The sequence below is a fragment of the Cucurbita moschata genome, unplaced genomic scaffold (assembly GCF_002738365.1).
Source record: "Cucurbita moschata cultivar Rifu unplaced genomic scaffold, Cmos_1.0 Cmo_Scf00011, whole genome shotgun sequence".
Lineage (NCBI taxonomy): Eukaryota > Viridiplantae > Streptophyta > Magnoliopsida > Cucurbitales > Cucurbitaceae > Cucurbita > Cucurbita moschata.
In genome coordinates this window covers 4,101,574-4,119,222 of record NW_019268527.1, presented here as the reverse complement: position 1 = coordinate 4,119,222, position 17,649 = coordinate 4,101,574, and the positions used below count along the sequence as shown (strand labels likewise).

General features: G+C 38.9%; 2 protein-coding genes across 6 annotated transcripts; one reads left to right on the top strand and one right to left on the bottom strand.

Moving 5' to 3' along the window:
• The first annotated feature begins 327 nt into the window (after positions 1 to 327).
• On the top strand, positions 328 to 5,861 carry LOC111449360 (proline-rich receptor-like protein kinase PERK9). Of its 5 annotated transcripts, none has more exons than XM_023089219.1 (10): positions 328 to 1,834; positions 1,868 to 2,204; positions 3,203 to 3,607; positions 3,686 to 3,772; positions 3,849 to 3,919; positions 4,001 to 4,077; positions 4,194 to 4,341; positions 4,774 to 4,935; positions 5,048 to 5,312; positions 5,731 to 5,861. In XM_023089219.1, exons 1-9 carry the CDS (start codon positions 1,142 to 1,144, stop codon positions 5,225 to 5,227), a joined length of 2,160 nt encoding a protein of 719 aa, XP_022944987.1. In that variant the 5' UTR covers positions 328 to 1,141; the 3' UTR covers positions 5,228 to 5,312; positions 5,731 to 5,861. The 5 variants fall into 5 exon arrangements, with proteins under 5 accessions (XP_022944987.1, XP_022944985.1, XP_022944984.1 ...); XM_023089217.1 differs by having other exon boundaries at positions 334 to 579; positions 784 to 2,204; XM_023089216.1 differs by having other exon boundaries at positions 334 to 683; positions 784 to 2,204.
• On the bottom strand, positions 5,445 to 13,301 carry LOC111449359 (putative phospholipid-transporting ATPase 9). The gene is made up of 12 exons (XM_023089214.1): positions 12,807 to 13,301; positions 11,928 to 12,728; positions 9,782 to 11,130; positions 9,222 to 9,332; positions 8,861 to 9,137; positions 8,684 to 8,772; positions 8,495 to 8,603; positions 7,516 to 7,725; positions 7,310 to 7,435; positions 7,123 to 7,221; positions 6,839 to 7,030; positions 5,445 to 6,497 (listed from the first exon to the last, which is right to left on the bottom strand). The coding sequence occupies exons 2-12, from the start codon at positions 12,318 to 12,320 to the stop codon at positions 5,865 to 5,867; spliced, it is 3,588 nt and encodes a 1,195-aa protein (XP_022944982.1). The 5' UTR covers positions 12,321 to 12,728; positions 12,807 to 13,301; the 3' UTR covers positions 5,445 to 5,864.
• Between the last annotated feature and the right edge of the window lie 4,348 nt (positions 13,302 to 17,649).

Genomic DNA, 17,649 nt, shown 5'->3' with positions numbered 1-17,649 from the left:
TTATTTGATTATAAACCATGATCATTTCTTAAATTTGTCAAGTGGGGACTTTCATCCAACAATTCTATCATCAACAAGAAATTGTCAAGTGGGGACTTTCATCCAACAATTCTATCATCAACAGCGCAATCAGCGCTTGTTCATTCTTGAGTTCTTTTATTTTATAGAGTTGTAGGGAGCTGAGTATATTATTATGTTCGTCTAATTCAATAATGAAAATGATAGCTATAATTACGAGACTAAATCAAACTTTGAATTAATTGGTTATGGGTTGACTATGGCAAGATATTGAGGACCATGGAATTACGTTGCAAAATTACTCGTTATAATGATGATTTTAAATTGAGCCGACGTTATGAAAATTACTTTTGTTCTTGAATTCAAACATTTGACAAAATCTTTATATTCAATCTCTTGGGTTGCTATCAATTTGGGACCCCACAATCTGTGTTCTTCGGAAAGCCTTTTTTTCCTATAGGGAACTCGGGAATCAAACTTGGCTGCTCTTTCGAGGAATTTCTATTTCCGTTTCGATCCTCAGAAAGAAACAAAGTGTGGGGGAAATTTTTGACGGAAAAGGTAAGCTCGTCTTCAGCTTCCAATTTCTTCTCCATGGCTATTTTCATGGTGTCGGTTCGATGCTTTTGCTTCTTCAATCAGCTGGAATCCATTGCTGATTCTGAGTACTTGAACCTTCCCCAAATAGTCTGATAATCGCGCTCCTGTTCAAATTTTTTTAGTAGGTATATCTCTGAACTTGTTTCTTCTTTGATTTGTTCGTAGGTCTGGAGGTGAATTTGATTGTTTCTGTGATGATCTGATTTTAGCTATAATCTCTGGATTGTGATTGAAACGAAGCTGGAGAATACTGTTTTGACTTTGTTGAGTTATATAATCTATGATTTTGCTTCGAGGAGTTGAAACAGAACACTGGATGATCCCGGTTTATTGAATTGTGATTTTGAAGTTTGTTTGAATCAAAATATCATCGGGACTGAACTTGTGAAGATTCAATTTGATCGTGTGGTTATCTGGAATATATGCGAATTGAATGAGTTTCACCAAAAGCTGAAGTTTCCAGGTGACTTGATCAACCGGAATTTTTTTGTATAGTTAAGTTTGAGCTTGATTTTTATCGGAAATGGCGGACGTAGCACCGGTGCCTAATTCGTCTCCATCGCCGGCTTCTCCCTCCACTCCATCTACTCCGCCGCCCAGTACTCCGTCACCGTTGCCACCGCAACCTCCTTCTCCGCCGCCGCTACAATCGCCTCCTCCGGATCCTTCTGGCCCTTCAATTCCGACTCCGTCCCCATCAGGCCAGTCATCTCCTCCTCCGCCGTCTCGTCAACCATCTGCTACTTCACCGCCACCTGCTTCTGGAACTCCGCCCCCTGTAACACCCGCATTGTCTCCTCCGCCGCCTCGGACTGTTCCGCCTGCAACTCCACCACCAACTCCGTCCAGTGCTCCACCCCCGTTAACACCGGATCCCACACCACCATCAGCAACCCCACCAGTAAGCTCCCCTCCACCAACGTCATCTAATCCCCCACCACCAAATTCACCTCCACCTCCTGTAGCAGAGCCTCCTCAAACCCCTCCTCCACAGTCATCAAACCCTCCTCAACTCTCATCTCCGCCACCTCTGCCACCACCACCACAAGAAAACCCCTCGGATAATCCATCGCCGCCGCCCACAGCCCCAGTTGAGAATCCTCCCCCAACACCACCATCAGCACCTCCAGAAACTTCACCTCAACCCCCAGCGTCAATACCTCCTAGAAACTCACCTCCACCTCAAAGGCTCACTTCTCCTCCTCCTCCCAGTGATCCCCTAGCTTCAAGTCCTCCCCCTCCCAGTGACCCCCCAGCTTCAAGTCCTCCCAAGCCATCGCCGCCCGCATCAATTTCGCCTCCTCCACCATCCCTTGTTTCTCCTCCAGTATCGTCTAAAACCCCAACATTGCCGCCAGGAAATCCCACGGACGATGGTTCGGGTCCTAATGGCGGAGTAAACTCGAATTCGAACAGCAATGGAGGAATAGATACTGGGGGTGTGATTGCAATTGGTGTAGTGGCTGGAATTGTAGTGCTTGCCATAGTTGGTTTTGTTGTATGGTACATCAGGAAGCCAAGAAAAAATGATTCTGGTCGTAGGGGTTACATTATACCATCTTCTATGGGCTCCTCACCTAAGTCAGGTACTGCAATGTAAATATTATTTCGTTGTCATACATGTTCTTAGCCTCCCTCCCAGCACTTATGATCATCTTCCTGCTTGATAATTTATTGCGACGTCTTTAATTCGATCGTTGTGTTTTCCTTCATGAGCATGACTACAGTAATGTTATATGACTGCAGACCTCTGCATTTATGATTACCATCCTGCCTGATAATTTACTGTGATTTCAATTTAGTCCTTGTGCTTTTCTTAAAGAATATGACCAATGTCATGTCATATTTTTGCAGAGGTATCTTTCTCTTTTTTCTTTTTTTCTTTCTTCTTTTAAAATACAAGAGGTATATTTTTTTATGTAAGAGCCCAAGCCCACCGCTTGCAGATATTGTCCTCTTCGGATTTTCCCTTTCATGCTTCCCTTCAAAGTTTTTAAAACGCATCGGCTAGAGAGAGGTTTCTATACTCTTATAAAGAATGTTTCGTTCTCCTCCCCAACCAATGTGGGATCTCACAATCCACCCCCCTTCGAGATCTAGCGTTCCCGTTGGGACTCGTTCCCTTCTCCAATTGATGTGGGACCCCCCCAAATCTGCCCCCCTCGGGCCCAGCATCCTTGTTGGCACCTCGTGTCCACCCCACTTCGGAGCTCAGCCTCCTCTCTGGCACATCGCCCGGTGTCTAGCTCTTATACCATTTATAACAGCTCAAGCCCACCGCTAGCAGATATTGTCCTATTTAGGTTTTTTCTTTCGAGCTTCCCCTCAAGGTTTTTAAAACACGTACGTTAGGGAGAGGTTTCCATACCCTTATAAAGAATGTTTTGTTCTCCTCCCCAACCGTTGTGGGATCTCACATTTTATGATTGGGAATTAGAGTGTTTAATGATTTTATACTTTTGGATGTGTCATTTTGAAGGGTATTTCAATATTTATTCTAATGTTTTAGTAGGAAAAGATAATATTAATGGAGTCATTGAGAATAAATTACTGAAATTCAATAAGTTATGTAATTTCTTCTTAGAATCCCTTATGAAGGTCCATTCCACACTTCACCAAGACAGACATGGTGGTGGAACATTCTCTCCAAAAGAGTTTGGTGGGTTGGGCAATTCAAGGTCATTCTTTACATATGAAGAACTTTTCAAAGCAACAAATGCATTTTCTGCTCAGAATCTTTTGGGAGAAGGTGGATTTGGTTCTGTTTATAAAGGATATCTACCAGATGGAAGAGAGGTTGCAGTGAAGGAGCTAAAGATTGGTGGTGGTCAGGGTGAGCAGGAATTCAAAGCTGAAGTCGAGATAATTGGTCGCGTACACCACCGCCATTTGGTTTCTCTTGTGGGCTACTGCATTTCAGAGCATCAGAGGTTGCTGGTTTATGATTATGTGTGTAACAATTCCCTTTACTACCATCTTCATGTTAAAGGTATTATTGATTTCAGACCTTTTGACTTATCTCAATACTAAGAGCAGAATTGACCTTTCTCTCATTTTTCGACACTAGGGGACGACCAGCTTGTTCTGGACTGGGCAAGACGCATTAAGATTGCAGCTGGGGCAGCCCGGGGAATAGCTTATCTTCATGAAGACTGTAAGTTTCTATGCCTTTTCCTGTAGAAGCTGCTAATTGGTGTCAACCTTAAGACTTACATTTTTATCTGTGTCAGGCCATCCTCGAATTATCCACCGTGATATCAAATCTTCAAACATTCTTCTAGATGAAAATTTTGAAGCTCGGGTATGCAGGAAGTTTAATTGCCTATGCTAAAATGCTTAGCTTAAAGGGTTGGGCTTCATGCTTTCATTGGTTGTCATGCAGGTTTCAGACTTCGGGCTGGCTAAATTAGCTCTTGATGCACAGACTCATATAACCACTCGTGTCGTGGGAACTTTCGGGTAGGTCGTTTATGATTGGCACCAATACCCTCCTAGAATCTAAAGTCTGTTTAAGTTTGTGCTTCAATAATTATCTCATTTTGCTTCAACAAGAATCCGACTTCTCTCTGTCGTAGATATGTTGCCCCTGAATATGCATCGAGTGGGAAGTTAACTGAGAGATCGGATGTATATTCTTTTGGAGTCGTACTTCTCGAGCTGATTACTGGTCGAAAGGCCGTTGATGCATCCCAACCGATGGGGGACGAGAGCCTTGTTGAATGGGTAATATATTCATGCTTCTCTTGTATGTTTTCACTATACGGATATGATGCAATGATGCCACCAACCTTTTTATGATTTTGTTGTTTGAGTATCTCTTCTTTGAATTTTGTAAGAACTTTATTGCAGCTGCTTTTGTAATGGACTTGGAAGACCACAATTATCATATGACGCATGAATGCCCTTACTAGATCTCTGAATAGCTTGAGAAAGTGTTATTTTAGGATCTACTATTGAAGTTTCATAAGAAATGAACGAAATGAGAATTACAAATGACACAGTCAACATTGTCAAACATTCTTGAATGATAATCTAGTTCCTCTGCATCAAATTGTCCAAACAGTTATTGGACATTAATCGTTGAGAACAATGCCAGAAGATGGCGATTTTCAAACTTCCAAATCAGCCTTTTCTGACAAAGTTCTTATCTTTCAGGGTCGGCCTTTACTAAACCATGCTCTCCACAGCCAAGATTTCGAAAGGTTGGTGGACCCAAGGCTTGAAAGGAACTATGTTGAGAGTGAAATGTTGAAAATGATAGGAATAGCTGCTGCTTGCGTTCGGCATGCGTCCGCAAAGAGACCACAGATGGGACAGGTTGTGTTTCTTTAACCGATTTGTGACAGGAATACGAAAAACCAAAACTCACCCTTGTTAAATCTTGTACAGTATTATAACTGAATCGTTCTTCTCATGTTCTCATTCTCAGGTTGTTAGAGCTTTTGATAGTTTAGCTGCAACAGATTTAAGTAATGGAATGAGATTCGGGGAGAGTCAAGCCTTCGACTCCGGTCAAAAGTCTGCTGAGATTAGGTTTTTCCGAATGCTGGCATTTGGAAACCAAGATTACAGCTCAGACTTTTATAGCCAAGGTAGCTCAAATGCCTGATTGATCAGGAGATTTTGTAGATATAATAGAGAGGGGAAAAATCTCATGACCAGGAAGGCTTTTTCTCATGCTGACTGAAACTCAGGTGATTGATTACAAGAACCTTCATGTAATTAAAGATTAACAAGCCCCCAATTCATGTTCCTTAGATTCATATTGTTCATACATAAATCATATTATGAAAAATAACATAGGAAATGAGATTTGAAGACTGTTATAGGAAAAAGGACAACTTGTTAAATATTATTCATTATTCACATCAGTTCTCAATAGTATTTTTGCAACAATAGTATTGTGAAGTTGGTAAAGTTAGATTGAAAAGGAAGTTGAGTGGCTCTGCTTATCATGTTCTTTTTTTCTTTGTTAACAAAACTAATGTATCTAATCTACAATGAATTCCCTCACTTTTGTAATGTACACAGAAGTTGGAACAGTATACAACAAATGTTCTACCAACACCTCTCCTTTTTGGCTGATTTTGCTTATGTATTTTCTTGCTACAGGCTATGCTTCTGCTCTTGAACATGGCAGATTTGCTCAAGAGCAAGAAAACAGCATCCTATCCAATGTGTACACGTCGAAGAAAGCTTCTATTTTCGACGATAAACAGTGAAGATCGAGACTGATGTTGAGCTTGTCAAATATAAGTCTGGTTTCTTTGTTTTGAGTTGTTCCTTTTGGCTGCTAACCGTGCTGTGGAACCTACACTCGTCGATCGGAATTTGTACTTCCACAACATATTACAGTACTCCTGGTTGTCTAGTTGCCCTTCATTTCTAATCCATAAAATCATTTGATGATACATAGGAAAGAACCTCATCTGTAATGCTGAGTAGGAGAAGTAAGGAATGAGTGTTGAGATCACCACAAAGAAAAGGACAAGCCAGTAGGAAGGGCCAGGGGCAAGGACTTCAGTGAAGATCTTGTAAGCATTGGTTGAAAGGGTGGGGGTCATGGACTCATAAATCAGGAGAAAAATGTACCAAATTGAAATGGAGCCCCAGATGAAAAGATGTTGTATCAAGGTGAAGTAGCTAACAGCGAGCGCCATTTGCAAGTTCACAACCCAAACGACACAAGAGTACATCGTCGCACCCAGAATTTCCCGCCCTGCAGGTTTCCCATCGGAGTTGAATGCCTGATGCTCAAGTGCGCCAGTGCAAAGGAAGAAAATGATCACAGCACTGCACAATCCATTAAACATCCAACTGAGTATTCGGAGCCAGCTGAAATGAACATTCTGCACCCCTTGTTGGTATAAGAGAGGAAACTGCCACATCAAACAAAGAAATGAAGCCTAAAATTTGGCCAATTCCACTCACTTATATGCATCAGGGCCTACTGTTCTTGATGGAAAATAAAGAGATATCAGTTTCTTATGGTGTTTTCTACTCTGTTTTCTCTCTCACGACGCTTCACGGTTGAAGAAACAAGCAAATGGCTTCATGTTTAAGAAGAAATCTAATCTTTACTGGGTCTCTATCTCATCAGTTACTTAATGGTAGGCTGAGTTCGTGAGAAAGGATATGGCAAAAGCACAGCCATAACTAGAACAGAAGAACTCAAACAGCAACCGGACAACGAAGAAACAAGCACATAAACTAAGCATACCTGGAGGCAGAGCCTTGCAGATACGTCCTGATCGAAGACTCCCAAAGCTACGACTGGAAGCGACGAGAAGAAAACGTTGTAAAGTGATAAAAACCAATCATTATATACAGGTTCCCCAGAGAATGATGAGAATGCTTCGTATAAGAATATGGTAAAACCAAAAGTAATATTCTTATAGAAGAAGTAGCAAATCTGCAAATAGAGAGGTAAGCTCATCAATGTCACAACGTAAGAACTATGAAAGATGATGTTTTCTGAATCTCCAGATATATAAATTGCATTACCATTGATGATATCCTTCTGTAGCACCAATGTCCATGCACGAGAAGCAGGCGCTCTAAATATTTAAACTGAGCAATCGCAACGTCGCTCGACATAACGGCCTGAGTTGAAATATAAAAGAACTCGTGAGACGTTGGAAAAAATTATCGAAATCTTTGAATATCAAGTGTTGTCTGCTTTCTTAAGCACCTGCATTCCTTCAGCACCACTAATTCCGACTCCAATATCCGCTTCTTGAAGCATTCCTACATCGTTAGCACCATCGCCGATAGCTAAAGTTGTTTTTCGTGTTCCAGTTTTAACCAACCTTGTTACCTGACACCATGAATCGAGGTCAATATTTTTTCAAGATGTGATTTTTAAGCAAATTAAAGACTAAAAGTGTGAAAACATACCAATGCCTTCTGTTTTGGAGATGAACGGCAGCAAATAACAGAAGCGCAACGTATCGTTAGATCGAGAAACGATGCCTTCATACTGTCCTCTAAAGCATAAGAAAGCGATTTTCCATCAATGATTAATGCAAATGCTTCGGATGACCCACTTGATGAATTTATCTGAGCTCTCCCTCGAGTAATCTGATCACGAACACATTGCCTCGACGCCTAAAAGATAATCAGAAAGATTTCAGCACAAGGAAGGATGCGAGTCGATTGAACCTCGAATAAAAAGAAACAAAGGCATTGCAACATACAGGAAAAAAGAACTATTCTTTAAAAATAATTCCACACTCTCATGGATAGAAAAGATTCAACCATGTTATGTAGTACGTCGAAGGGAAGCCTGAATCGATATTAGCTTCATAAACTGTAACAACTCAAGCTCACTGCTAGCAGATATTGTCCTCTTTGGGCTTCCCCTCAAGGTTTTAAAATACGTCCACTAGAGAGAGGTTTCCACACCTTTATAAGGAATGTTTCGTTCCTCTCTCCAACCGATGTGGGATCTCACAACCCACCCCCTTAGGGGCCTAACGACCTTGCTGGCACACCACCCAATGTCTGGGTCCAATACCATTTGTAACAACTCAAGCCCACCGCTAGGAGATATTGTCCTCTTTGGACTTTCCCTTCTAGGTTTCACCTCAAGGTTTTAAAACGCGTCCACTAGGGAGATATTTCCAGACCCTTATAAGGAATGTTTCGTTCCCCTCTCCAACTAATGTGCAATCTCACATAAACAAAACTTACTCAATAAACAGGACGTAAGACAAACATGTATAGGATACATCGATATCGCAAATCTAAAGTATCAGAGAAATTTTCAAACAATGTACATACGAAAGCAATACATATCAGAAAACAGATGCACACATGAACAGAAACGTTCTACGGAATCGATCGTATACTTAACGAGGATCGAATATAGATTCACCTTGATGATGGAAGTCTTATCCCCTGACTTCTCTATTGCCTGAATTTCTGATGACTCCAGAGTAATGACAATCTGCTTCATATCTTCTCTTAGTAAGCTACAGGCAAAACTGTCATTTTGTGCTCTCAAGTTAAGTATTAATTCAGATATGATACAACTGAGCCTCAAATAGACAACAAGCATCCATACCCAATATTTATGGCAGTCTCCATTTTGTCGCCCGTCAAAACCCAGATCTTAATTCCCGCCTGAGCGAGCCTGTCGATGCACTCGGGAACCTAACACGAATAACACGAAGAAACGTTAACACGAATGCACTCGGGACAGTGGTTCACCATTAGCAACCATTGATACTTCTCAACTCACCCCATTTTGAAGTTTGTCCTCAACAGCAGTGGCACCAAGAAGAATTAGATTCCTCTCAATTTTGTCTGTAAGTTTATCAATCAATGATTCTCTATCTGCATCAACTGAGGTTTTGGCCATAGTGAACTTATGGTGAAATTCTCTGTATTCTTCCTCGTCAAGCTCACGGTAGGCGAGTATCAAAGTCCTCAACCCGGCATCGGCGTACTCGCTGACATGTTCCTTAGTCCTCTCTTCAAACTCCCTTCCATTCTTTCCAAGCCTTTCAAACATGACACTGCAAAAAGAATGGAATCATGGTGATTCTGAACTTTAACTAAAGCGGAGACAAGAATTAGACCAAGTCATTTCAACCACAAACCTGTCTGCACCTTTACAGAATAATATTATTTTCCCCTCGTCGTTTCTTATTATGACAGACATCCGCTTTCTCGTGCTATTGAACTCCAAAACATGCAACAGTTTATATGTCCTGCAAAAAAAAGACAATAATGACATGATGGCGTTTGATAATCAACGAAAAGATAGTAACAGCTCAAGCCCAGTACTAGCAGATATTGTCCTCTTTAGGCTTTCCCTTCCAGGCTTCCCCTCAAGATTTTAAAACGTGTCTACTAGGGAGAAGTTTCCACACCGGGTTTCCCCTCGAGATTTTAAAATGCGTCTACTAGAGAGAGGTTTCCACACCCTTATAAAGAATGTTTCGTTCTCCTCCCCAACCGACGTGGGATCTTGCGAAGATAACCTGTCATCTACGTTTGAGGATGGAAATAAAGAGAGATATCGACATTTTACGTCCACCGTGCAAAGCATGTCAGAAATCAGCAACAATGGCTTAAATTCATCTCATGTGTTCTTAATATATGAAGTTCATGAGGTTGCCATCAACTAAAAGGAACAGAAGAAATAGAAAATAGTCACCTATCAACTTTCTTGCCTAATGAAGGTTCAAACTCATGGAGTGATATGCTTGACTGTGTTCTTTTATAGAACTCAAAGCCTAGCTCCCTAGCTGCAATCACAAACGCTGCTTCATCCGGTGATTCGGCCTCATAAGACACCTCACCACTGTGCTCGTTGATTTCAGGTATCGCCGTATGACAAGTGGCGAGAAGACGAAAAAACATTTGGATGACATTTGCATTAGGCTCATAAACCCAGTTCCCATTCATAATTCTATCATCTTGAAAGTTAAAGCCCTTGACATGTGAAGTTTTCTTAGTGACATCCTCTTGTTGATTCCCCCCATTTACAGCTTCATACAATGGTGAATTCTTCAGTCCACCAATGGCCCTTTCTACCTCTGTGAAACCACGACCATAAGCCGTCCCGGCCACTGAACACTTGATGAACTCCATCGAATTACATGTCAGAGTTCCCGTCTTGTCAGAAAGTACTGTATCAACTTGACCAAGTTCTTCATTCAAATTCGAGGTGCGAGCACGTGCAGGCTTATTAGCTTCTTCGTAGTACATATTAATATCTTGATTGATGAATATGCTCTGAAGAACTTTCACGATCTCGATCGACACGTAGAGTGATATCGGAATGAAGTAGTTATACAACATCAGTGCTGTAAGAAAATGGAAAATTGCAGCTAATGGAGCTCTTTTTGAATCATAGAAAACTTCAGCATCATCAGGCCTGAGATACCATCTCTTCATTTTCCCATTGTTCAAATCATCGCCAGTCACAAAGCCAAAAAAGATAGATCCTGTAAGAGCAAGCAAGAACAGAAGACCAAACAAAAAGTATATAATTTGATCCATTTTCCTCTCGACTTTGCTTCTTTTCGAAGGCGGGTCAGTAGAATTTTGAAAAACCTTTGTGTCGCGACCCGTAAAGACAACAACCCCATATATATAATCTGTATTCCGGAGTTTCGAGTCTCGAAGGAGTAGTTGTTGAGGTGATAGCGGATATTGTTGCTCTTCCAACTCCATACTTCCAACAAAACTGTATAAATTTGCATTTGGATCCTCACATTTTATGATAGCCTTAAAGCTTTCGAAGATCGAATCCTTGTTCATACGCGAAGTTACCTCCAATGCTTGTTTTAGTTTCAAATTTGTCTCACCGTCGAGGTTCATTGTCTCGACATAGCAGACGGCATCCTCGTAACTGGATGAAAGCAAGATGATATCTGCTGGAAAGAATTCATCCTTTTCCACTCTCACTACATTACCCACCCTCAAAGTTTTCCACTCTGTATGAGCAAAAACTCCATTACCTTGATGCACTTTAACCTTTCTAGTGTTGACCTGAATATCCTGAAAGGGTCGAGTAGCCAAAGTTAATATTAAGCAATATAAACCTTGATAGTCCTTAGGCCTAAATGATGAAATTTCAATATGATAATTTGTAACCGTTCAAGATATTGTTCGCTTTGGCTCGTTACGTATCGTCGTCAGCCTCACAGTTTTAAAATGCCTCTGATAGGGAGAGGTTTCTACACCCTTATAAGGAATGTTTCGTTCCCCTCTCCAACTGATGTGGGATCTCACAATCCACCCCCCTTGGAGACTCAACGTCCTCGCTAGCACACCACCCAGTGTCTGGCTCTGATACCATTTGTAACAGTTCAAGCCCACCGCTAGTAGATATTGTCTGCTTCGGCCCGTTACATGTCGCCATCAGTCTCGCGGTTTCAAAACGCGTCTGATAGGAAGAGGCCTCCACACCCTTATAAGGAATGTTTCGTTCCCCTCTCCAACCGATGTGGGATCTCACAATCCACCCCCCTTGGGGGCCCAGCATCCTCGCTGGCACACCACCCAGTGTCTGGCTCTAATACCATTCGTAACAGCCCAAACCCACCGCTTTGGCCCATTACGTATCGTCATCAGCCTCACGGTTTTTAAAACATGTCTAACAGGGAGAGGCCTCCGCACCCTTATAAGGAATGCTTCATTCCCCTCTCCAACCAACGTGGGATCTCACATAATTCAATTCAATATATCACGACAACCATAAGGAAACGAAGCAGATTGAGAGGCCATGAAAGCATCAAGCTCAACTCATCAAGTCATTCAAAAGAAAAAAACAAGCAGACAAAGGAGATAAGTACCTGTTTCTTCCGCCTCCAATCTTCAATACCTTCCTTGATCATAGTAGCTGAAATGACAATAATAAGAGGAAGAATTGCACTGACGGCTGTGTAAGGAGCAAGAGGAGTAAAAGCAAGAATCCCAGTAACTAAGAAGAAGAAATTAGCCACCCTCCTGAATTGCTCAAACAATGACTTAGGCAAGAAAGTAGCCAAAGTATACTTAGTGGTACTAACATGATTGTCAACATAGTTACGTATTTCAGCCTCAATACACTCAGCTTCATTACAGAACACCACTCGAGAAAACCCAGGACCCCCAATTTGTGAGTGATCATCTTTCAAAGAAGCTTTCCCACACGCAAACGAGTAGATCTTGCTAAAATGCAGCTTCCTCCTTCTGCCACCGCTCATTTTTCTCTCACAAACACCAATTTACAGACAACAATGAACATAAACTTAAAAACCCAGTTGAAACAAAGAGATCATTACAAGAAATGATCAAAAAAAACCAGCAGAAAGACAAGTAAAGCTGAGTAATCTCGTATTCTCCGTCCTCGTTCAACAAAACCCAGAAATAGAAACCTTAAAGTTTGTCATGAAATGCCGGAAACCGCCAACGCGCTTCCATGAAAAGCCATCCAATAGCTGAAGAAACAGAAGAGAGAGATTGGAGTAAAAATTCCCAAATATTTAACTCTCCCACGAGACCTCGAAGTATTATACGAAGATTCGAACTCGATCTCTCGCATTTTATCTCAACTTATGAAGAAGCTGTTCTTCAACGAACAAAATTTCCTCGTTTGGAATTGGGGAAGCTCCCTAGAAAGCAGAAAAGACAGAGAGAATGTCATTCGTGTTCATGAGATTTAAACTAAAAGCTGCTACTCATTAGCTCACCACCAATGGCGACTAGGTTTCTGCTCTGAAAGGGTCTTCTCTTCTACATCGGAATAAACAAATTCTGGTCGTTTTCAGACACGATTCCAAGAACATAGGTTTAAATGGTTTGATTATGTCGCAAACCTTTGCCTCTCCTTGAAGCAAATTAAGGGAAATTTTTAGAGCAAAGACCGGATTCGAACACCGCAAAAGGGGTGTCCGAGAATCTGAAGGGGATTTTGAAGAACTGGGAAAGAGATGGGTTTGAGAAAACGAACACGAAAAATTGGAAGGTGATTTGGGCGATGGGTTTTGGGTTATGTTTTTGGCTTGGATTAATTAACTAAGAATACGCCGAGAAGAGAGGGAAGATGCCAAACGTGTCCAATGTTGTCATGGGCTAACCAATCTGTAGTGTTTCATCGATGAATTTCATTACAAATTTTGTTTATTTACAGCTACTTCTTTCATCCACTGGAACTGTCGTGTTCATCACTATGTTCCCACCATTTCTATCCAATTTTAGCTCATGGGTATGTCGGAATCACTTGTTTTTACACATTTTCCTCCCAAAATTTCCCAAGTCTTCATGTTTAATTCATCTCTAAATAATTTTTTTTAATTAATTTTGTTATAAAAAAAACATTATTTTCTCGTAAAAATTTATTTTTTAATTTTTAAATTTTGAACAAAAACCAGTAAGCTCGTAAATGGAGGTAGTATTTTAAAAATATAAATGGTAATTATTAAATGAGATTTAATTTTTTTAAATATTGGTAAAAAAGTATATTTATTTTATAAAAAAAAAGGAAAAGAAAAGAATATTCAACTTTGAATTTGGTCCGTCGATCTTGATTTGGGGATGGCTTCATTTGTAGGCCAGGAGGAACCAAAAACATTACACGATTGCTAAGTTTTCACGTGGGAATATTCAAAGAGTGAGCTAATTCAAAGAGGTAGATTTCCGAAAGGGATATGTGATGTGTGGGCCTACTCGGGATTCATTTCTCGAGTCGAGAGATATAACAATTTATTCGACCAAACTTTTGTCATTCACGACTATTTTGGTCAATGACTGACTGACACGAAACATTTTTTATAACAGTATGGAAACTTCTCCCTAATAGACGCATTATAAAACTATGAGGCTGAACGGATCAAAATGGACAATATCTACTAACAGTGGGTTTGGACTATTATATAACTTTTGGTTTGAGGTTTTGTTGAATGGAAATAGGCCCGAGCGAGATAAAATCATGTTTGTTACTAGTTTTCAATACTTATCTGTCTCCGACGTTATCTTGTTTTCTAGATAAATGTTTTATTTATTTCTTGATTGCCGTAAAAAAGAAGCTTTTTCCTATACAAGAATTGCAGGACTATTGTTTTATTTTGGAATCACGGAAAGCAAAGTTTCAACAAGTCGATCACTTTCCGACACAATTTCAAAAAAAAAAAGTCAGACTTTTTACTTCATTGATTTTACTTTCCTTTACTCAAAGATTCATAAAAATAGAGGCAGGACAAGCAATGTCCATCAGTTTAATTTTAACTAACTAAAGCAGTAGAATATAGTAATTTAGGGGATGATTATGGGTTTATAAGCAACAAATAATATCTCTATTGGTACGAGGCATTTTGTGAGAGCACAAGCAAAGCCACGACAGCTTATGCTTTTAAAATTAAAAAAAAAACAAATAATTAATTGGCAGAGGTTAACATGCAACGGTGCTTAGGCCATGACCAGTATTTAAATTAATTAATTCCCGAGTTAATCTCCAACTTATCAAAAATAAAGCGAAAAAGATAGGAAACAATCGCAATGTTACAATGCCAAAAATAAATATAAATTACATAATATTCCGTAATAATTAGTCCATTTAATCTTTTATAATCGATATATATATATATATATATATATATATATATATATATCAAACTTTTTATACGTGGAGAAGGGAAGATTTAAACCTCTGACCAAAAAAAAATAATAATAATAATAATTGAATATATTAAATTATGGAAATAAATTAATTATAAAGAATTTGGAAAGGACAACCTAATAAAAATAAAAATAAAAAATAATAATTTTAAGAAAAGGCCAAATAGCGTAGATGCGCACTAAATTTAATATTATATATATTATATCTTTTATTTATTTATTTATATATTTATTTATTTATAACTATTTTTAAAGCTTGGTTTGGTTGTACTTTATACCTTGTACTTCTTCCAAAGATATACTCAAGTCCATTCATTGTTTTTTTTTTTTAATGGAATGAATATTTTATTACCAAATAATTTATATTCATTTTAGTTCAAATAAAGCGGTCGGACACGAGGATAAGATAACATTATATTTTAGGTCTAATTAAAATCTTATTATTAGGTCGGATTTTAATGTTTTATGTTATTTTTCTTGGCACACGAGTTTCATCGATAAAAGTAGAACTTCTACTGATACAAATCGTGCATACAGGTAGAAGTTCTATTTCTATCGATGCGAGCTTGTTCGTTGGGAAAAGAGTGAATATGTTGACCCATGGTGTATTTTTTTTGTGTTTTCTTCGGTGCATAAAATTTTTTGTTTGATATGACAATGACTCTTCCAATCAGTCATTTTCCGTATGACGATAGTGTGTAAAAAATTATTATGGCCATTTAATGCATGTATTAGATTTACGAGCAGGTACAATTATGGTAGCTACTTAGGTAATTACGCTTGTAATTAGAGGGCGGGGAGTGGTTATCATGTCTATGGTAGCCATCTAGGCATTATGATCATAATTTTAGTGCATTTAGACATATTTCAGAGACGAGACAAGTATAGGCAACACTTTTTGACTCTAGGCCACTTTGAGAGACGAGACAGATATAGATTGTTTCTGAGTAGGTTTTGAGAGGTGGGATACGTCACGTTAATCTCAACTAGGACACTCTCAAGTTTGTCTTGGTCCCCATGGGACACTTACACACTTTTTTTACCCTTTTAGGTCACTTTAAAGTTTTCGAGAGACGAGATAGATGCTTTCGTACCTCCCAGTACACTTCGATACATTTTAGGTGATTGAGGTAGCTTTGATAATTAGGTTATGTTCGATTAGGTTTGACTATGGCACATTCAAATTTGTCTTGGTCCGCATAGGACGATTCGATACTTTTTTCTTGTACCCTTTTAGACCGCTTTGACGTTTCTAGGAACGAAGTACGTTTTGAAATCATTTCTAGCTAGTTTTAGTCTTCAAGTGCAACTAGATACCTTTTAGATATTGAATTAGCTTCAAGAGGTGGGATATGTCTCGTTAGACTCAACTAAGAGCACGATGAAGTTTATCTTAGCTCCTTAGGACACTTAAGCACTTTAAATACACAGTTTAAGACATTTCATACCCACTTTCGAGATGTTGATAAGTTTTTATTTGTTTCATTTTTCTTGTAAATTAATTTCTTCGTATGAAAAAAAAATGGAAATTTGTGACGATTTATAGTTTTTCTGTGAAATTTTTAATTAGAATTTAAAAGCTCGATGAATAAATTAGTTAGAGACCGAACATGTGAGATATTTAAAACTATGAGGCTAATGAAAATGAGAGGCCAAAGTGGACAATATTTGCTAACAGTGGGCTTGAGCTATTATAAATGGTATTAGAGTCGTCAAGCTGTGTATTAGGCTGTTACAAATGGTATCAGAGCTAGACATCGGACGGTGTGACAGCGAGGATAATTACAATATGTAATGGGCCCATTATAATTACATGTATTATAATGACACGTATGAAACTTAATGTTATATCAATTATTGGAGATGAAAATTACTTTGGTTGAACCAAATGGTCCCAACCAACGGAGTTCCCATTTCTTCCTCACTTCAACCAAAACCGTCCTAATTAAATAGGCATGAAAAGAGCGCGGTGGGGGCAACAATTTTCTCATATTTTGCCCATAAATAAATATTATATTTTAGCCGTTTTGTGATATTCAAATAAAAGGTGATGTATGAATGAACCGAGCCTCCATCTTAATGACAGCGATCCTCAGTATATGATGATAAAAAAAGAATTTAAAGTTACTATCTATACCAACAATGTGTACCAAATCATAATAAGTCTGTAGTTGAGCGTGAATATGAAATAAAAATTAAAATAAAATATTTTTAAAGAATAAAATAAAGAACATTTGTCAACCATTATAAAAGTTAAAAACAAAATATAATTTAGGAATATATATTAGATTGTTATCAGGATTTTAAAAAAAAAAAAGAATATTCAAACTTGGGTGACCAATGTGATGAGGTGGAAGGAAAGCATTGGGCCACGTGTGAAAGTTGGTGAACTGTAATTGATGTCTGGCAACCAACACCGGGGACGATTGGTCGAAATCTAGTGGTGTTGATGCGTTGGATGTGATGGGGGTATGATTGTAATAAATGAATTTTCTGCGTTAATTACTAAATGAAGTGGACCAACAAAATTTCCAACTCAAAAATGTCGGCCGAATAATTATATTCGAATTTTTTATTTTCTATTTCTTCATTTTTTTTAATTCTAGGGGATTACTTATATTTATATTCATTTTCATTAATCATCTATTTGAAAATAAGCTCTCGTTATATTAAAAATTGATTTAAGTGTGAGATCCTATATCGGTTGGAGTTGGAGACAAAACATTCCTTATGAAGGTGTTAAAAACCTCTTTCTAATAGACGTGTATCAAAACTTTGAAGAAGCTGACGACGATACGTAAAAAGCTAAAGTAGACAATATTTGTTAGCGGTGGGCTTGGGCTGTTACAAATGGTATCAGAGCTAGACATGGAGTGATGTGCCAACAAGGACATTGGACTCTCAAGGGGGTGGATTGTG